Source organism: Vespula pensylvanica, chromosome 1 (genome assembly GCF_014466175.1).
Source record: "Vespula pensylvanica isolate Volc-1 chromosome 1, ASM1446617v1, whole genome shotgun sequence".
In the NCBI taxonomy this organism is placed as follows: Eukaryota; Metazoa; Arthropoda; class Insecta; order Hymenoptera; family Vespidae; genus Vespula; species Vespula pensylvanica.
In genome coordinates, this window is record NC_057685.1 from 7,625,092 (window position 1) to 7,647,977 (window position 22,886).

General features: G+C 34.4%; 1 protein-coding gene across 2 annotated transcripts in view; it reads right to left on the reverse strand.

Moving 5' to 3' along the window:
- LOC122637125 (phosphoinositide 3-kinase adapter protein 1) overlaps positions 1-22,886 on the reverse strand; it is a 39,854-nt gene that overhangs the window by 16,028 nt on the left and 940 nt on the right. For both annotated transcript variants that reach the window (XM_043829064.1, XM_043829073.1), the window contains exons 2-5: positions 14,649-14,708; positions 11,438-11,903; positions 10,911-11,111; positions 10,226-10,497 (exon numbers count right to left, since the gene is read on the reverse strand). In XM_043829064.1, the coding sequence (XP_043684999.1) occupies positions 10,226-10,497; positions 10,911-11,111; positions 11,438-11,903; positions 14,649-14,658 (949 nt within the window). In that variant the 5' untranslated portion in view covers positions 14,659-14,708. The remainder of the gene's footprint in view (positions 1-10,225; positions 10,498-10,910; positions 11,112-11,437; positions 11,904-14,648; positions 14,709-22,886) is intronic.

Below are 22,886 nucleotides of genomic sequence, written 5' to 3' on the forward strand. Positions count from 1 at the left end.
AGAGAGAGAGAGAGAGAGAGAGAGAGAGAGAGAGAGAAAGAAAGAGAAAGAAAATGATAGAGAGAGAAAGAGAAAGAGAGAATTCGATAGTAAGAGAGAGATAGAATTTCCATGATTTCTTGGAAATCTCGTCGGAAGGAATTGTCCGGCAGCTTGAGCCGGAGTGCAAGAAATAACTCGCCGATAAATTTTCTCTTCTCTCGTGGTGCTAACCACGAGAATCGTTTCATCCTATTATTTTCCTCTCAGTGATACGCGCCACGACGCGATCATTGTTGCGCAATTTATGGCCGTTTAACCGCGTGTTGGTTCGTGCGAAATCGCTAGTTTGTCTTGTTACGATCGTAACGATATACGAACATAATTCAAATCGCATCGACTTGAACGATGATATATACGTTTTCGTTTTTTATATTTACGATTATCTCTCTGTCTACAGAGTGCAGATATATAGTTATATTGCATTTTTTTTTTAAATCTATTTCTATATCTTTTCTTTTTATTTTTATTTATTTATTTTTTTTTAATAAGGAATATGTGACCATTTGCCGAGTGTCTCATTTTACATGTTACGACTAATGTAATAGATATCTTCGATCGTATTGGTTTTAGAAACGAATGTTTTAAATAGTTATGTTTTCAAAGGGAAATGTAATATTTACTGTAATAGCTATTTCACAGGGAGCATTGTTGTCGATGTAGAGGTCATAATAATTTTTTTTTTCAAGAAGAAATTGACATTTTAATAAAAGTTCATGATCACGATCACAAATTAACATCGCAAATCACAAATCATAAGTATTGTGCCGTGCCTATATTATAGTATTATTATATATACTAGATATTCTTATGTTAGTATTATGTATCGATGGAAAGATATACTATAGATGTTATTTAGATTAGATTTGTATTGATATTCTTTACAATTTTTGTTATTCTTATAATATCAATTTTTATTTTAATATAAAGATCGATATCCATTCTATACCGATCTCTATATTAAAATGAGACAGCTGGTATATATATATGTATATATATAAATAAAATTATAATTTTAATGCAATTAATAAATTGAAGATAATGCTTTCAAATTTAATAAAAAAAAGAACTGATTTATAATATGCAAGTATAAAATTGACATACTAATGTTAGGTTGTTATTGTATTAAAAATATTTTATTAAAATAAAATATATTATTTTATGAAAAATATAGTTGGTTATTTCATTAAAAAAAAAAAAAAAAAAAGAAAAAAGAAAAAAGAAAAAATAGATTATAACATAAGACATTATTTTTTATGGGACACCCGAACGTAGGCAACCCACATGCATTATCGTCTGTAAGTCTCTCATTCATAAGGAGAAAAGAATAAAACTCCTTCGAAGCGAGCTAGACGTCGAAGATAGTTACGGAGGCGCACGAAAGCGTTAAACCCGGCTGCGGTTTATTAATATACCGCAACAAGAGACTAACATAATTAATTTGGAGCACGTACAAGATAGGGAAGCGTTCAAACGATTCGTTTTCAGCGTGATCAAATAGGAGAACACGGCTTATGTTACTACTATTATTATATTTACATTTGTAAGTTCGACTCACACAATAACACTGGTCAATGAACTAGAGAAACAGATAATTAAATACACTTGAGAGAATGCGTATTGTTTTAATTGCTAATAACAATTAATCGGTTGTCTCGTATACTTCAATTCTAGTATCTCTATCGTTTTCCATTAAAAGCTTTTGACGTTTTATTATTTATAACATTCATTATAAAATATAAACACACATATCAAATCTAATCTATACGGTGGACGATAATTGAAAAGATTACATCAACGAAACAAATTAGAAATTTAAAGAGAAGTCAACGTCCTTTAGTAAAAAGTTAACTAACTTAACTGGATAATATTTTACTCTCTGTAAATACTTTTTAGAGAAGAATTCTCTGAGTAAACTTATCTCGGGTAAATGCAATCGGTAACGTGCGACATGATCCTTGAAATTCTCGGGCATCCGTGAGATTTGCATCTTTAATCAAGTCCATTGTTGGACTCCTCAACGGCTTAATCTCTTTCGGCCTCCTCTTTTCATTGTTTCTCGAGAAAGCTGTGAGACCGCCTACGAAGACTACGACGATGATGCTCCGAGAGGAGAAGGATTTAAGATCGTTAAGATCGCTTCGTTTTCCCGAAACTTTTTGCTGGAGCTTGGAGGTTGATCTCGTTATAAACCTAATCCTTGTATAAATTCCTGGAAATCCGAAGAAAATACGAAGCGAGAGATTTTCGAAAGTGTTTTTTTCTTTCTTTTTTCTTTTTTCTTCAGATCTATTCAGATTTTATAAAAAAACGTGTACCATTTCCAAGCTTTTATTTCTACATTGATTATTACCAATGATTATTTTTTTATTTAGACTCTTTCTCTTCCTTATCAATCAAAGAATAGAAAGAGAGAGAGAGAGAGAGAAAGAGAAAAACTTAATTGTTCTGCCTTCCTCTCGATTGTGCCACACCGCAAGGACAGACATTGCCAATCAAGGATAAATTCAGTAATTTAATTTTCCGAGTCGGTTAATTCGAAGATTGACGGATCGGAAGGACGCTCCGACGACATCAATCTTAATTCATAAAGGAAGGGTTCTTAAAGTTCTACTGCCAAAATAACGTCTCGCTGTCATACGCTCCTCCATTTTATCTTTCGTTAAATTCTTGTTCCTTGTCTTGTCTCTTTCACGTTTGTTTATCGTCGATGAGTTTATTAATCTTCTACAGATTTCTTTCCCCCCCCCCTTTTTTTTTATTATTTCAGCAATCAATTTAGATTCTTCATGTTACATAAGCATATTATCTCATTTGTTTGAATCATACAACGTAATCGCGTCCGTCGAATGGAAAAAAAAAAGAAATAAAAAAGAACAAGCCAGTTCGAAACGTATCTTTGAAAAGAGAAGAAATATCGATTCGAAAATACGTATCTACGTTTACGTTTTCTTCGTGATAAATTCAAGAGGAATACCAAAGATCACCCGAATCAGTTGTGAACAACTCAAAGGAACGTTTGTCACTGCCATGAGATACGCAGACTCTCGCCCTCAAAGTAAATAAAACTTTTTCCTATCCATAGGAGAACCGATATCTTTGACGTGTTCTTTTAAAAGTATCACGTCCAATAGAATAGAACGCTTTCATCGTGATCTTTTATATAGGAAAAAGTAAGTAGTACATATGTATTTTGTGCATAAATAATATAAACGTACGTAGTGTACGAGATATCCACGTATTAGATATGCGAGAAATGTAAAAGTTTACTTCCAAAAGATATGTAACTAGACAGAAATGGATTTGAAAATGTCGAATTATTTATAAAATATATCAAAAGATCCTAATTCTTTATATTTCCTGCCACGTGGCATACACAGAGACAGAAGATTTTCTTTGATCCTTCTCGAAGCCAGAAGACCAAAATTTATCGTGATCGGTGAATACATCAAAAGAATACCGCAAAGGGCACTGAAATGCTTGTAGAATTTGTAAATACTCGAATAAAGTATATTCGCGATCTTGGAATCTTTCTTTTTATTTCTGCGTTTCATTTCTTTTCAATCTTTTTTTTTTTTTATTTCTTTTCTCTTTTGTTTTGTTTGTTTTTTTCTCTTTTTGTTTCTTCTTTTTTTCTTTAATTCCACGCTACTCCCTCGCTAGACGTCATAAAAATAGAAAAGGACGACTATACGGGGAGAGTCGATGCACCGTAGAAAATGCATATGAACACGAAAATAAGCGGCCGGCAAGAAGATAAAAATAATAAAGGGGCGGCTGTAAAAACAGAAATAGGCACGACTTTATGCGCATGATGCCGGCTCGCAGAACGAGACAGACAGTTCGTGATCCTCGTCAAGACGTCGTTCCGGAGATTCACAATGCGAAGTTATTTACCGCTAGTTTGTCAATCAAATCGACGATCATGTCTTACCATGTAAAAGAACTTATGAATATCTGCCATTGTATATCAAATATTAATATAATGGATCGTGTTCTTCGATTTTGGGATTGTTTGTTGTAATCAGAAATAAAATACAATCAATTATTCTTTTCAACTCAAGTTAAAGAAACATGTTATTTTTATTTCGATCAGATGATTATTTTTTCTCTTAAATATTTTTCTTTCCAACTTATTTGTTTATTTATTTATTTATTTATTTATGATTTTTATTTTGAATATATTAACTTCATTTTGACGTTAATCGTCCTTTGAAAAAATAGATCAAAGCTTTTTCTCTTTTTTCTCTCTTTTTCTCTCTAGAACGATCCAACATATATAAATACTTTATTATTATCGACGAGTAAGGAGAGTGGACTTCCGGTTCACCGAACGAATCGTAGTTGCCGGACATTGCGTATTGACCAATCAGGTCTCGTTTAGGTACTTGCTGACCGTTCCGACTCTCGAATTCCACCCGTAAATAACGTTTGGAATCAAAATTAGATCATGTTGATTTTCTACAATCTGCGAAACATATTTTAATCTTTTTAAAAATTTCGAAACATCATCGTTATAATTTTCGAAGGTATTGTGAATTTTTTTCGCGTGTCTCTCGTTTCGTAATTCAATTTTCAAATATATTATTCAAAAGATTACTCTCTTTCTTTTTTCTTAGATACATACACACACACACACAAACACATATATATATATGTATATATATACACAAATTAGGAAAGCACATTCGCTCGAATAACGATACACGCGTGACTCTCACTTTAACCTGTTTTAGACATAGATACGAAAGGGGAGAAACTCGTTTAAAATTCTACGCGAGATGCGGATGCTGGCTAAAATCTCTCAGTAAGGGCCGTTTACGTTAAACGTTGAAAGACCTTCGACAAACTCTCGTTCATCCCGGATGTTTGTATCGCTCTCGAAGTACCTGCGGTGATCTGGATAACAAATCGAAGGATATACAGGAAGTTGTTGTGATCTTTATCAAAAAAGAAAAAAAAATAAAAGACACCTTTAGAAAAGACTTTCTCTGCAGACTCATTACGTCCATTTTTACTTTCAAACGAATAATTACATTCAAAACTCAATTTAATCTGGTTTATTTACTAACAACTTTCGCGTATTTTTATTTCCTTTTTTTTGCTAGAAAAAAAGATATACGCATCTTGTTTCACATAGTTTATTCTAATGGAAATGCACAATTTTGTAATAAAACATTCTATTCTAAAAAATGTCAATCTTGGTTCGATATAGGAGTTCAAATGTTTAACGATTTCAACAGAATTTATTAAAAAACTTAATTTAATATTAACAATTTCAATTAAATAGTTTTGTTAAATTCATCGATACATATGCCTCTCCGTATATTGGTATATTAATTCAAATTTATTCAATCCGCTTTTCTTTTATTAAAATAAAAAAAAAAAAAAAAAGAAAAGACGAGAAATTATATCGATAGAAACGTCAGCAAGTCTGCGAACAGAGTAGGTAATAAATCACTCAAACAGTTATTCAAATGAAGTTTAGAGTCTGACTGAAATTTTCATTCGTGCTTGTCTCTCGCGATTTGATGGAGTACACACGAGTATGCGAGGAACGAATCGCGATTGGACGAGAGTATCGTTCCTTCGACTTCCGGAAACGTAGTTGTGGCCGGGAACGAGCGTAGAGCGTTACTGCCACCGGAAATCGTGAATCCGTGCTTGTGCGACATCAGGAAGTATAACCGGTAAATATATATGCAGATGGAAAGGACATTGCCTTTGGAATGCTTAATTTTCCGCTCACCTTCGCTCGTTCGATGATATCGATATTTTTATCGATTCTACTCGTGCTTCGATTACCAGAATGTTTTCATAAAAACATGACTGATCGAACTATTATGGTTACTTTTAATCAATATTTGAAATTAATCACATTAACAATATTTTCAATTTATAATATAAACGATGTATTATATTATATCATTAAATTGATGATTTGAATGTATTATTATATGCGATAATGTAAAAACAATTTAAATAATTTTTCTTCTAAATATTTCAATATAAATAAAACAGTTAATTCGACTTTCCATTTAATTCGAAAAAATTCAACCTTCGATATTTTTAATTGCCAACATCATTAGGAACAAACGAGTTATCGCTACAAGGCCAAATCCTATTATCGAAGTTTATACTAGATTACGTGATACGTTAAACAATGCTGATCAAAGTTATTTGAGTGGCTTTACTGAAAGTGTTATGTGCATGATTAACCCTATTATGCTTGTAATCAGAATCGATGACTGTCCACTATTTGATCTATTTACTTACGCGTCAGCAACATCCTACTCAAACATTTCACCAATAATGACAAACGTTCGGAATACCTCTTCTTAACGATTAAATAAAATAGATACTCCTCTGTGCGTTAATTATTACAAATAATTTTCCTATAGTACAATTTTAAGCTCATTACTTGATACGAATATCTCATTAATCGTCACTTAAGTTGAACAACTTTTAATTTCCATAGTATCTTTCAACGAGATAAGAAAAACTCGAGAAAGAGTCTTGCGAGGACGACAGATTTACGATATGATACAGTCTTAAGAAAAAAAAGTCAAAGAGAGAGAGGGAGAGAGAGAGAGAGAGAGAGAGAGAGAGAGAGAGAGAGAGAGAGAGAGATGAACTGTCGTTGATCGCGTGCGAAATATCACGAGAGTCTCGTGCGTTTACATAATGTAAATAAATCGAGAAGAGGGACGATTTGTTTTAACGACGTCGCTTGTCGTGAGCGACAACTATCCATCTGTCTCTTTCTCTCTCTTTCTCTCATTCTTTAATGTCATCCTATGGTCCAGATGCACTTCCCTTCCCCTTCTACTTCGACTATATAGGTCCTCGGATGTAACAGCAGCTTACCGGATGCACCGATCCTTTCGTCGTTCTTGTACACAATTTATTCCGTTCGTACGGTGCGAGCACTGCGAACCTAATAAAACAGGGTCGAGAGATAGATGATAGAGAGAGAGAGAGAGAGAGAGAGAGAGAGAGAGAGAGAGAGAGAGAGAGAGAGAGAGAGAGAGAGAGAGAGAGAGAGAGACGAGGCAAGCAAGGCAGAGGGAACGACTTGACAATGTCAACAAATCGACTGGTCGACTTCCGGTCTCCCCGTTGACACCGTTTCGAACCCTTTCGACAGGTTCGAAGGATAGTGAACGTTAAACGACGATGGATAAATAGCTGCGAAGGGTGTAAGGTGTGTTTTGAAAATGTTCGTGAAATAAACAATCTAATATTTCTCCGTGTAATTTAGAAAAAAAGATTTGCAACCAATTTGAATATTTCAAACGTTGTGGTACCGACGTAATTTTGACACTGCTAATAAAAAAAAAATAAATAAAAACTATAAATAATATTTTTATAGAAAGTTTTGATATATTCTATAATATTCATAGGTTAACATTTGCTTTGGTTATATTTAGATAGAATATTGGGAAAAAAAGGATGGGACCTTGAGACGTCCCCGGACGTCTTAAAAATTCACGAGGGAGGACGAGTGTCTCGATTATTTTTAACCAAATACAGTTGACGGGATGGGAGACAACTTTTGTGTCCATTTTTTCTCTCCACAAAATCTTTTTTTTTCTTCTTCTTTTTTTTTTGTTCCACGTCTGTGAGATACAGTAGAGCCTAACAGAAGAAGAGCGAAATCGAAATCAGAATTCTCGAAGGGTATGGTTAGGAAGCCTCACGGCTCATTTCCGGTTTTAATTAAAAACAGAACGGGAGAGTGAGGGAAGGGAAAAAAAGATCGAGCGTCCTCGTTTTGAAAAACGTTATTGCTGACCGCTGGAATTTCTGTTCAAAAATTCTGTTCCCTTTTATTAGAAGAATATGTCGATCTTCATCGGAAAAAAATACAATTTGAATTTGTCTAAAAAGAAAAAAAAAAAGAAAAAAGATCTATATGGATTAAAATCGAAAGAGAATTTATCTCAACTATGTATATATACGTAAGTACTATATATATGTACGCTATAATTCGATTGATTTTTAACGAATATTATATACCGAATAAATGGTTATGCTAACGGGTATCATGTTGTTTATCAGAGAGAGAAAAAGAGAGGGAAAGAGAGAGAGAGAGAGAGAGAGAGAGAGAGAAACGTAACGATTAGTATTAGTCCCTCATCGACACATGCGGCACGTGCAGGCAAAGCTAAGGGCCATCGGAAGGGCAGGTTAAAAGTGTTGGACACGTGGGACCGATTTCTACCAGCGGCCAATCGTTATACGGAACCCACGTAACGTCGTAAATTTTCGAACTCTTCTTTTACCTTTCTCCTTGACTCTCCGGACGAGTTCGACGTCTCGTCGACGGAAAAAGCTATTGCTTTCGTTGATCGAATACTAAAGGGTGCTTCCGGGGACGTTCTACATCCGACGTTCTACTGTTTCCACGTTGTCTTTTATTTTTTTATTTATTTTTTTCTCTTAACTTTTATACCTAACATTTTGTATTTATAACTTAAATCGAAGCGATAAGTTCAAGGAAACTTCTCCTTTTTTTTTTTTTCCTTCAAAGTTACAATTCACGTTGAATTTTTGATTTTTCCACATTGGGTATTTATATTTTATTTTATTCTATTTTATTTTTTATTTTTCCTTATCGTGAATTTTTATCTGGAACAATTGTGTCGATTTTAGTTTTTAGAATAAGATTAACTTTCTATATTTGTTTTGTGTTCTCGAGTTCTCTTAATCTGCGAGTTGATCGCAGATCAACCGGATATCCCTTATAGCCGAGAATCTTGATTCGCGTCTCGAAGTCGAATACGCGACGTGAAAGTGGAATTATCGCGCGAACCCTCGACGATAGTAAGTACGTTCCCGGTAGTTACTGGCTAGCGTAGAAAGAAAGAAAGAGAGAAAAAGAAAAAGAAAGAGAAAGAGAAAGAGAAAGAGAAAGAGAAAGAGAAAGAGAAAGAGAGAGAGAGAGAAAGAGAGAGAGAGAGGAAAAGAGGATAATAAATCTTCTATTTCTGTTAAGCCTTTTCGGTACGTCTCTCCACGACATCGTTTAATCGTGTTCACCTGCTTCGCGTGGCCTTATTCATGGGCTCGCCTTTCTCCGACGTTCTCTTTGGAAATGATTTAGATTAGTACGAACTTTTGCATGATCGCTCTATCTTCTCTTTACAACGATGATCTATGATCTTGTACGTTAAATAAGTAGGTACATATACATTTATTATAACCCAAGTTAATTTTTATGTTGTATGCAGACAGATATACTATATCAAGTCAAATAAATCGTCAGCCATTAGTTCTAAGGACTTAAAAGTTGATATATTTTTATTTTAGAATTTCGCCGTAATAAATATGACCGTCAATTAAAAAGAAGAACAAAATTGACTTTTTAAATTTTTGAAATAATTTTTCTTTTGAAATGATACCTTATATCATTTATTTATATATTGTACATGTTTCATAAAAAATGCAAGCACTTTAAAATGATACTATTTTAATATGATTTCATATTATATTATCTCTGCCGATTTTTTAGATCTGGAATCAATCTTCTATTTACTGTAGATACATTATATTTTTTTACACTAGCTTTTTATACGTATCTATCGTTTAAAAAAGAATTTGAGTGTTCTATTATCCTGCTTAAAATCGTGCAATTTTTTAATGCAATAATTTTTCACCGAACGCATTATTTAACATTTATGTAAAATGAAAATATCAGAATTATTCGTTATCGTAGAATATGGTTATTAACATAACCGAATAAGAATTTATCATTTCGTCGCAACATTCTCAACGACTTGTTGACACGATTTGACAATTCTCCCTCTCTTTCTAATTCTCTACTTATTGCAAATTATGTAACGTGTTGATCGCGTAACGAGACCATTGTGATTGCAATCTATGCGGGTAAGCTGTCCATAAAATGCACGCCGTGGGAACACGCGACTTGTCTATTGAAGAACCGTGCCTAATAATAATTATTATCATTGACCATCAATCAAGATAGAATGCCGGTCCGTCATTCTCTTTTTGTCGCTTGAAATCGCTCAAAAGTACCTATTACGATGTTATTCTCTTCTGTTACATTAGTATACGAATTACATGAATAAATCTATCTATTTCTTTGAAGACAAAATTTATACGGAGAAGGATCACGTGACCCAAATGTGACATATAAAATAAATAAAAAAAAAAATTTACTCACCTTTACTGGACGAGCTTCTATGTCTCCTTCGTCTAGATCTGCATCCACTTGATCTGTCTCTTCTGTCATCGATACGAACGATACCATCGACTGTATCGGTTGGTATTGGTGGTGCCATACTACTAGGTTCTACCAAGACTTCAACTGTTTGGGTAGGTCTTCTTCCAGAACAAGTGTTTCTATCCTTACCAAGGAAAGTACCGACGGAGTGTCTTCTTTGACCTGAAGCTGCTGATCCTGGTGATGGCAAGGTCGATGAGAGATTATAATACCTGTAATGAATTAAAAATCACATTTGCTTCGAAAACTTGATTTGTTAATTAAATCTCTCAAGGATCACGTATCACAGCATTTGTTTGTTTATAAGTCAAATGTATACGTAATAGAGAGTACATTTAATTTTCATGAAAACATGAATTAAAAATAATTACATTGATATATTTTATATTGTCCTTTGCTTGTATGTCCTTGAGATGTATATTTTGTAAGTTCAATACAGATGAGACGTATATTATCGATCGATTTTACATTGTTCTTTAAATATTACAACTTATAAATCTTTTTCGGTAGAATTAATAATACAACTTGTATTTTTTTGTCAATTTACCAAAGATATTAACCAAAGATTTACCAAAGATATTAAGGTGATAATGTTACAAAGAAATTAGAAAAGTATTATACTAACCTCGCATCATCAACGCCAAGAAATACTTCTTCCGTTGAATCTTGATCATCGTCGTCGTCATCGTCATCGTCGTCATGGTCATTAGTATCACCGGAAAGTCCACAGTAAATCATATCGTTCGAAAGAAGTTCGCTAGCGGATTTGAGGACTCGTCTATCACGAGCAGGACGACGTCTGTCGTTCTCGGAGTGCGAATGTGATCTGTGTTCGGATCGTTATTGTTATGTCATTGATATACTAAAATCGACCGAAGATAAGTAAACAAAATATAAAAACACAACATTGACGACTCCATTACAATACATGCTTTATAATATACGTACGTTATAATACTACGTATATTTTGTAAATAAATCTATTGAAATGAAATGAAATAGTTGTTATTATTAGACGTAGTTATCTAGAAATAATTTAATAATTATTAAATTATTATACACTAAATTATTATGTATAGATTTATCTAGTTTTAATAAAATCTTAGTCAAATACGCGTATATCCATATAATCATTGTAATTAAGAAATTCACCTGTGGGGTAAATAAGGTGAAGGTGGTGCTACATCCGAGGGTCTAGGATCACCCTTGAGAAACTGTTGGGTCCTTTCGTGATCGTTGGCACTGACCGATCTAAATAAATTCCTAAAGCTTCTTCTTTGATTAATCGTAGTAGTACCGTTCCCAGTGCTTCTTGATAACATGGGTACCCGTTCCTCAGTTGGTGTCGACGGTGTAGATCCACTGGATCCACTGATTCGATGACTCGATGATTCCTGATGATTTGTTGAAGTACTAGCCGTCGAGGCTGATGCCACGCTAGTCGAAGACGTGGCACCCATTTTGCAGGTAGGCCGACGTCGAAAGAGAGCCGTCAAGCCAGTGTGTCCACCACTGCGATGCGTGTGATTCGTCGATGAGGATGGACAATTCGACGATGGTGACGTTGTCGTGTCCGTCGACGACGTTGACACCGACAACGAGAAATACGAAGGGTTGTCTGTGAACATACGGACCCAACGTATTGATGATCAACTGATAAATCGATGACCGTGCTTCGAAATTTCTTGAATATCTTGTCGATGAACGTTGATGTCTTTTTAATTAAATTTTAATTTGATAAAAATATTATCGACCAGAAGTTACAACTTTTTTAACAGATCGTTAAATTCTCTTCAAGACGAAATATCATTGATTGGTATTGTTCATAGAAATATTTCGGTATTTATCCTATGTAAGATCGATGGTCCAAATTGGCGAATATAGTATCGATTATAAGAATACTACGTAGGATTGATTCCGTTTAAATGCAGGTATAACGGACGATCGAAGATAACCGAAGTAATGTCATTGATTGTCAATGGAGAAGTCATACACATATTTCACAAAGTTCCTTGAAATCATTTACCGACAATCGAATCGATTTTACGTTCGAATAGCTAGGAAACATGACCGAAAGTATTTCCCTTCTTGCCTTCTCGACTTTCTTTCGATGCTCGAATTCTTTCAAAACGCGTGAAACTATCGAAGTCCATTGATGGGTGAACCTACAAAATTGTTCGATTTTCTAAGAATCTCTTAACAGAATTTGATCGTAAGATTCCTCACTGATACCACTTAGTTCTCACATAGTTGTTGAATTCTTTTCTCCAACTTTCTGCAAATGATTTATCAAAAACTGTTCATTTCTCGGAATATCATTAAATGATATATGTGTGTGTGTATATATGTATGCACACACATATGTATTAATATATAATGAAATATGAATGAAAAGAAACGAGATAATATTTGTTCTTAATTAATCACACACTGTTTAATTATGATAGATAGTCCTCTCCTAAGGGTGAAAACTGTGTAATTCTCTTATAAAAAATGAAGCTCGAAAGACATAGAAATAATTCACTGAACGTCGTAGTTTATTCGAGTGACTGCACGAGGGTCCACCTGGGACTGTTCTGACAGTGGTACATGCTTGTCCACTGTCTATGGGACGCCATGGACGAAGTGAAGAAAATGAGAATGGTGGGGAGGGATGGACCGGACGCTGTGTACGTTGAGTCCCCCACCCCACCCTAGTTCGTTGGTATCCCTTTAGGAACGTACGAGGAGGAGGAACGTATACTCGGCTGCACCGGAAATGCACCTCCGCCGAAGCGATCCACGCGCTGTTACTCCTCGAAGATAGATCGACTTTGTAAGGGAAACGATGAGGAGGAGGAGGTGGAGGAGGGACTCCGCCAATTTTTACTACGTCTTCCAAGATAGCCTTCCTCTACCCTTTACAGTCTTTTCCTTTTCTTTGCTTTTCAACTGTTCACGAAGCAGCTAAATTTATGACACAGTAGCATGAATGTATTTCATTACTCGTTTTCGCCATTACTGTTTGTGTCGTCATTAAGAGTTAACGTATACTTACATTAATTGCTCCGAAAGATGGTATCGTAATTAGTTGGATAGTCGATAAATAATTTGAGAAAAATTGAAATTTAAATTTTCCATTATAAACGTTAAAATTATAATTGATATTATAATTTTAAATGAGTATATACCACCGTCTGTATTATTTTTTTTTTACAAAAATACACAATATATAATTGTCGGATGTTGTCGAAAATTATGATGGTATATACCGGACGAATTAATTATCAATGTAAAAATATGTATCTCCGTGGATCTTAGTGGTCGAGGTTGGAGATTGCGGTGTCTCACGGAGGAATTTGTTTAGAAGATTAGTATTACGTGGCGAGACTATAAATTAAGAAACGAGAACGGTATCGTCGTACGTCTTGGGCTTACGAATTGTCACCGATTGGGAGGGACTTTTATAAGACGAGGAGAGTATAAAAGAGTATGAACGTTGAGGGATAGATAGTAAGAAGGATAGATCGAATTACATCCACATTTTTTTTATTCCTTCCGACGTGAAAGTACACGGATTTCTCTATAATCTCTCCTTTCCTTTTATTTTCTTTTCTCTCTCTCTCTCTCTCTCTCTCTCTCTCTCTTTCTCTCTTTTTTTCTTTTTTTCTTTCTCACTTTCTCTTACGAAGAGTCGCACGTTGGAAATTAGAAATCTCGTGGAATAGAAAAAGGAGACTCGTGTTACTGGATCCTCAAAGAAGCCGCCTTTTTCAAGCGAAGAACGAAGAAGAAGCCGCGGCTGGCTTGTGATTAGCCTAACGTACCCTTTTCTACCCTTTCTGGTACTCTCGTGTTTCTAAGAACTTCGCGATATTGATTAAGAATCCATCGACGTAAAACTAGCTTCCTCGAAAAAAAAAGAAAAGAAATAATCAAAATGAAATAAATGGAATCTTCGAAATTTGTATGTATTAAAAATGCGTGATATTGAAATATAATTTTCGTCGCTGTGAAAATAAATGTTTATTCTTAAAATATATTTTACAGGAGAATCGCTGTGAATAGATCGAGAGAAGAAAAGAATTCATCCACGTTTTTTTAGAATTTATCTGTTCCTCGAATTTCTCTGAAGAAAAAAGAAAGAGAGAGAGAGAGAGAGAGAGAGAGAGAGAGAGAGAGAGAGAGAGCAAGAAAAAGAGAAACATAACAAAGGGTCAAAGAGGGAGTGGAAAAGGGACAGATAGATGGCTCGGAATACGCGGTAGCGCATACAACGAGCGCATGATTATGCGTAAATTACGTGACTCTAATCTATAATTCACAGCTCGGTCGTATTCGTGGGTGGAGTTTGGTCCAACCTCGACTAAAAAGCAACACTCACCGACTGCCATGGTGACCTCCTATCCTCTTCAACCAATCCTGAGCAACCTTCGTTGAAGTCCTGCAACAGTAATGCAATAAAAACATTTCAATTCCTTTGGGACTTCGTTACCGTAGAGAAAGAGAAAAAGGAAAGAGAGAGAGAGAGAGAGAGAGAGAAAGAGAGAGAGAAGAGAGACGAGATTAAGTAGGATTTACGATACTTTACTACACGTGCTACGATTAGGAACATAAATTTTAAGTCGATCTACGTAAACATGTCAGACCAAAAAATAGCCTACGCTGATGTTTTATTATAATAATAAAACTTAATATTGAAATAAAAAATACTATAATACTAGCTCGTTACTCATCCTTTATCGATGATTTTAAGAATCTGAGATCTTCACAATGGAAAATTGGCGAATATTATATATCTCTTAAAAGTTTCTATCTTTTTACGATTACACTAATTAATTGCATATACAATAGTAATTCTCGAATTACATATAACGTTTTTACGAAACGAGGTATAAAATTAGATTGTTTGTTTTTAATTTGTAGAAAAATAAACAAGAAGATCGAACGAAGATAACGTTAATGAACGTGATTTAATTGAAATGATAAGTTGCGTAGAGGTAAATTACAATTAAAATTAACGAATTTCAACCGAGGTAAATAAATTAACTGATGCTTGATTATTAAAATCCCATTATGAAATTCGCGATTTCATTTGCGATTCGATTAAATAAGAATGTTGGAATGATCTTGGTAATTAGTCGAATGGAGTCGATCGAAAACGATCTTCACAATTTTTTGCATGAATTTATTACATTAAAATCAACGAAGCAAAATTACTACTCTGCAATTGGAATGAAAGCTAGTGGAAAGTTAAAAATATAATGATAAACGATTAATTATGTTATATTTTACTAATGATATTTTATAATTCATCGATGTAAATTTAATTCCATTTTATGTAAAATTCGATCTTCATACTCGTCGTGAAATCCTATCAAATTTTTCTTCGGATCATTCAAAGATAATGAACGTTGAAATGTCAAAGGTGGTTGAATAAAAAAAAAAAAAAAAAACAACAAAAAAAAACAAACAAATAAAACGATAAAATATTAAATGAGTCGCGTATTCGTTCGATCGAGAGAAAGTGCATGAATATCGTGGTAGTTTCATTCATCTCGCTGAAAATACATGAGAATATTATATTTAGCTCGCTTGCAGATGGAGATAGATAGATATAGAGATAGAGAGAGAAAAAGAGAAAGAGAGAAAGAGAGAGAGAGAGAGAAAGAGAAAAGAGAAAGAGAAAGATAGAACAAGAGACGCGTGTCGCACGAGAGTATCTCATGGTTACGTGAGATAGGAAAAGATGAGAGGGAAAGAGAGAAAGAGAGAAAGAGAAGAAGGGTAGAATCGAGCACGGAGAGACTCATTCATGTTTTATGAACGATATTGGTGTTGCAAATCGCTGTCACGCCACGCTCGTCGCAATCGCAGCTGCGCTTCCTCTTCCGTTACCCTCGTCATCGATCTTTCGTATTTCGTGCCTCCGACGTCATCGTACCTTCGCGATATTTGGGTTAATTAATAAGATCGCGTTCGAGTGCACGAGAACGATGAAAAGAAATTGGATGTTTTATAAAAGTTTCTTTTCTATAAAATAGTCCACATAGTTCTTTAACATTTTTATTTTATCATGAAAATTTCAGAATCTACGAATCGGTTTTTCTTTTTCTTTTTCTCTTTTTCAAGTAAAAGTATTATATCCCGACGACGAATAATGAATATCGAAATATTTATGGACGGATTGTGACATTATTATATTTCTTTCTTTTTCTATTTTTTTCGAAGAAAATCACTCCCATCCCCGTTACGAATAATATGAATAGAAGTAAGAATATTTTTAGTCGAATACAGGTTCTTTTTTCCTCCACGAGAAAAAAAAGATATGTTCCTTCACGTTTCTTATAATCCTTTTGGCGTTATCGTCGAGGTTCCATCCATCGAGAAATCAAAGATTCGTTCGTCCATTAAGAATCACTTAAAACGTTGGATAACTTGATGCATCGCGAAAGTCTGTCCACTCTCGTGTGAAATAAGTAAGATATATAACGCGATAAATCAGACGTGTATCACTCGTAAATTCTCTCCCGCGCGAATTATTCCGCGTTTAAAGAGACTAGTTGAAAATCTATGAACGTACGTTCCGATCCAGTTCGATCATTGCGAAATTCCAACGGGAATTTTTACCACTGAAAAATTCGCAGCTTCGAAATAATCGAGATCAGTTGGTAGTCTTGTTACCATATAATACGCTCGCTTTGCTCGCGTGGGAAGAATTGGATGATACAATCGTGCATTCTAACTAGGAACGATCTACGAACTCATTAAGAATGTCGAACGGGACGAGGAGAGGTGCGGGGATGTCGAGATGGGGCGGTGGATGAAATCGAGGGCCATACGCATTTTACGGACGACACTGACGTTGCAAATAATTTTCGTCCTCGTTACTGCAGCTGCGCCGTGGCGTTTCCTGTTGCGTGCGCCCTATCGCGTTAATCTTTGTGCTTGTAACCTATGCTCGTCAAATCAAAACCGACGACCCCGGATTTCGACGTCATCTCGATAGTAATAGAAAGAAAGAAAGAATTACAAACGTGACGTAGACGTTGATTTCTTTCTTTCTTTTTTTCTTTCCTTTTTCTTGTTCCTTTCTTTTTTCTTTTTTTTTCTTTTTGACAGGAGAAGAAACAAGAAGGATTTATGTTTACGAGAGCGTGGAAGTTAATTACGGAGAATAATTACTGAATCGTTTGTAGATGGGATAAAGTCTGAGAGAAAAAGAGAGATGCAATTAATAGATCGAGGTAAAGAGAGTAGAATCGTCATGAGATCTTATCACTTTCGATTTTCGAGTAAATTAAGATCACAGATAAAAGGAGTGCGTGCAGCTGTTCTGCAGCAGAAGTTCTTGAATAATTGCAGAAGTTGAAAAGAAAAATCGCGATCGGAATCGGACAAACTTGCTCGCCTAACAAGGGAGGTAATGGAATGTAATTAGCATCGTACAAAGTTCACTTCGAACGGCTGGCCGACGATCGTTCTATTCGCGGTTTATTTCTTCTCATTCGTCATTTCTTCGCTCGACTTGTTGTCGAATTCTCTCTCGAGTTTCTTTCTTTAACTTGAAAGCTTCATTCGACAACTCGAACTTTCAAATTCAATTTTAGATCGGCATTTATTAATTTCGAGAATTTATTAGAAATTTTTTATTTCATCGAGTTCTTTCTCTTTTTCTTGGAAATATAAGAATTTTCGATCTTACAGATTGTTTCTTCAAAAAAATTTCATTTTATTTTTAGTACGACGAAATTCTTTATTTAACGATCGAACGACCACTCGTTATTTAAAATGACATAATATTCGTAAATCGGAAGTACGAAACTTTCCAAGGGATTCCCTCGTTTCTCTTTATGGTTTTTCATTTGACGGGCTTCGCTTTTCCACGAATCGAATTCACCATCGAGTCCGCGAGTCATGAGAGTTTGCGGCTCGATTCTCGTTGCTGCAACGAGCACGCGTACTATTTTCGTACGCACTCTAAACGAGGGAGAGAGCGAGAGAGCGAGAGAGAAAGAGAGACGAAGAGAGAAACGACGAAGAGATGTACGCGGTACACGAAGAAAAAGAAAGAAAAAGAAAGAAGTAGTGGAGAAGAGAGAGAGAGAGAGAGAGAGAGAGAGAGAGAGAGAGAGAGAGGGCAGGTTATCGTTCCCATGAAAGCTCCACTCTTTGATTTACTCTCCCTGTCCAAACGAATCAGCTGATGCGATGAATCACGGTGAATAGCAGAGCGAATTAACACGTACGCTAGTTGTGTATTGACTCGATTCACTGTCGAGAAAAGCTTGCAAGCAGAGTGTGGGTTTTTAAAAAAAGATCCTCTCTCCTTTCTATCTCTTTTTTTTGTTTGTCTTGTTTTTTTCTGTTTTTTTACCTCTTTTCTTTACAATACTCCTTATCGAGGTTTTCGAGATTTTCAAGAACGAAGAGAAAAAACAACGAGCAGCTTGGACGTGTCTTGAATTAATTTAGAAAAGAGTTTACTTGACTGCATTCTTGAATCGGATTACACGAAAATTCATTCCAGAGAGAGAGAGAGAGAGGGAGAGGGAGGGAGGGAGAGATATAGAAAGCGAGAAAGAAAGAGAGAGAGAGAGAGAGAGAGAGAGAGAGAGAGCGAGAAAAAAAGAGAAAGGGAGAGAGATCGCAGATTGAATAAAAAAATTGCGAAAAAATTCTTTCCTCTATTATTTCTCAACTTAAATAGAATCTTTATTCAAAGGATCAATTTAATTTCGATGAGAAACAAAAAGTCGATCGAAGAATTATGCTCTTCCCGTATTTTAATTATCTTAATTATTATGAAAGAATCGTTAAGGTCATGGTTTTGAAAGCCATAGAAAGTCTCGAAGGTACGTGGCTCAGCTGGCTCGACGATTGTTAACCGATCGTTCGCCTTCCTCTATTAATGGAACTTCCGATCAGCGTCCCAGCAGACCGGACTAATTCGCGTTGATCCCGACTCCGCACCTGCAACACCGAATTTCCGGTGCAGCACGTGCCCTCGGCACGGCCTCTACTAGGCCGTACTACCAAGCACACTTCACGCCCATGCCTCGCCCTCGCGAGATCGAGATACGTGCCACATGGATCGTTAACTTCCACGTCGGCCGCGTAAATTAAAGTAAATTTCTGATTTATGCAGAATGATTCTGATCGCGATTCCACGTCCATCTGTATACCTAAGTACGTAGGTATATGGACAACCATGAAGCTAGACTAGAAAAGAAAACTGACTCGGTCTTAATCTCGTTGTTCATTTTCTTTCTTCTTTGAACGTTGAAAACGTTAGAAAAATTCGTATAAAGTAACCTGCTTTTTCTGATCTTTATTCATTCATTCATTTATTTGTTTATTTATTTATTTATTTATTGAAAAATGTCAAACTTTCACGTTTTCTTATAGTTACTTCGAAAAACGTCAAAATTATTGTTTAGTAAACATTTCTTTTATAAATTTCATCCTATGTTTTCTTAATGTTTATTACAATATTTTTCTATTACTTAAATATGATAAATATTATAAATTTTTTCTGAAGTATATCTATATGAGATAAACGTTAATATGTTGGAATAATTGTTGATGGTTTTAACCTTAATTCCATATAATCTGTATTTTTTATTTAAAACCAATATCGTATTTCGAAATTTTATAAATCATGTTAAGTCGGGCCGATTGGAAATGCAAATTCTCGTGCGAAACGTAGATTAATAATAATATCATCAACCCGTTTAAAATACGGTAAAACACAATACGATAACAAACGTGTTACTTAAGCTCTTTACAATGTATATTATTTTCTTAAGAATTTCGCGGTTCACGGAAAGTTAACTCAATGAGAAAAGGTGTAAACAGTTTTAATGAATAGCTTTTCAATGATTTACTTGGACATTCTATATCTATTAAATTCTATTAAACGAGATTATAAAACCGGAAATAAAAAAATATTAGGATCCTTTTATTTATTCGGCGATATTTTTTCTATAGAAACATTTTCTTCTTCTCTTTCCTTTCTTTTTTCATAAAAAGGTCGAAACACAATGACGCAATGTTTAATAACGAAAATCAGGGAACGATAAATTTTTCTTTTTCTTTTTCTTTTACTCCATTATGACGTCGATGATTTTTCAGTGCGCGAGTATATTGGGCACATATTTTTAAACGCATTGTTCGACACTTACGTAATAAAAAGCATCACGCTTATGGCACCGTCCGTCGTGGCACGATTTAGATGTCTATATATGCTCGATCAAACGTCGTCTCGACCTTCTTACTATTCGCCCGCCTTACTTTCGTATCGTTCGTTTTTAAATGCGTCGTCAACGACGAATTTACAAAATTAATTTTCATATCATCGATCGACATCAATCGGCCATCTTTTTCGCATCGTCTTTTTTTAACAAGGTACTTGAACATGACAAGAAAAACGATTCCGTGCGAGTATGATAGATGCTTGAAAAGGTAAGCAGGAAGTAAAACTGCGACGTGAACGTGTCAATCCTTCAAAACATCTTTCAGTTCGACCACCTTTCTTCTTCTCCTTCTTTTTCTTCTTCTTCTATTGTTATTAATCCAAGGATATTATACAAAAAAGATAAAAAGATAAAACTATCGAATAATAAATATGCATCGAACTCGAGATCTGATGTATTTTTCTGTCTTTAAATATTTCCGAGTTCTTTAATTCAGTTTTAATTGTATAAGAAATTTATCTACTATGTTGTTCTCGTTTATTTACAAATTGAATTTTTATAACATAAAGTATATCGTTTCGTATAGCTATTGAATATATAACATGTTTAATGCATTAAATTTGTAAAACAAATCAATTCTATTTTCGTTTTATGTTTACCCAGGTGCTATTTTTTCAAGAAGAGATTATCTATTTTTTTTTTTTCTTTTGTCAGCATTTAAATCTTATTTTAATTGAATAAGGAAATTATCTACTTTTGTTCTAATTAATTAAAAAATTTAATATTATCGTTTCGTGTAGCTATCATTAAATATATGATACTTTTACTGTAATAAATTTGAAAAACATATCAATTCTATTTTTGTTTTATGTTTATCCAGGTGCTACTTTTTCAAGAAAAGATTATCTACTTCTCTGTTCTTATCGATTTTTAAATTCCTTTTCAATAGCCTACTACATAAAAAAATTATCTAATTTTCTATTTTTGCCAATTTCCAAATTTAATTTTTATTATATAAGATATATCGATTCGTAGTTATTAAATATACAATATTTTTGTTGCTATATTATTGGAAAAACAAAAGTCAATTCTATATTTTTTTTTCTCTTTCTATTTTTATCCACGGTGCATTTTCTTGATGTACAAAAAATGTCGAAAGCCCGAAAGGCGCCGGTTTGGAATGCAAAATCCGTGGAAAGAAAAGAAGAAAAGAAATTAAAAGAAAAAAGGTTAAAGAAAAGTGAATTCGAAAGCGAAGATTTAAATCGATTAGGTTCGAAAGCTATGCGTTTGAAGAAGAGTGGAACGATTCGTGTCGTGTCGTACGAAACACGAAAGACGCACTCCTCGCGTCTGCTCAGATTCGGCTGTCAGGTTCGATCTATTAATATACGCGGTGAGCTGCCTGCCTAATTCCTAATGGAATATTCGTACAGATTCCTCAACATGGGCAACCCTAAAAATATTCGTCCCTCTGGAACGCTAAGCGTGGAACGTAAACGAAGCTCTCTTTTTTTTTCCATATTTTTTTTCTCTCCCTCTTATTTTTTATTTATTACTACAGTAATTTATTATTATCCATTTTTTCTACTACATCTTCAAATCATATAATACTTTGTATTTTTTAATATAAACAGTAATTACTCAATTAAAACGTTGAAAGATAAAATAAATAATTATACACTCACACATATATACATATATATAAATTCAGATGTCTCTATTTATCATTATTTCGTGATAGGTTTATTTGTAAATTACTTTGCAATTGTAAATTCACCATCAATATTTTCATGTATTTTATCGAAGAGAAAATACGCGAATCAGACATTTTTCTTCGATGTCGTTAAATCATCTTCTGACAATGAGTTAATTCTTCAACAAGATAGAACGAACTTTTCCGAAACTCGTACGATTGGCAGACGTTCAACGATCTTAAGAGTACTCGTGAAAAATCTTTAACTCTAGAAAATCATCAGGGGGCAAACTTTGATCCGTCCTGAGCGTCGTCCTTCGTGGAATTCGTTCTACCTCGAAAACGGCTAACAAATTATTATTTTAAGCACTGACTAACGATTTGTTTTCATTCGTGCGTCTCCTCGGAACGCGAGGGAATCGTTCTTCGCATCGACGATCATTAAGTCGAGCTTACGAGCTTGAAAATAAAACTTTAAGCGCTCGTGTAATAATCAAAAAATTTATTTTAAAATAAATTTTTACATATTTGTAAATCGTCAAATTTGCCATATTCGTGCGATCTTACGCACGCACGCGTTTACAAATAAGTTGTCAATTCATTACTCTTAAAAGAATGTTATACTTTCGTAAAATAATTCGTGATTATTTCAAACCGTTAATTTAATAATAATTAACCGTTCATTATTAATTCAATAAATAATTAATTCCAACTGTTAATTCCAACTGTT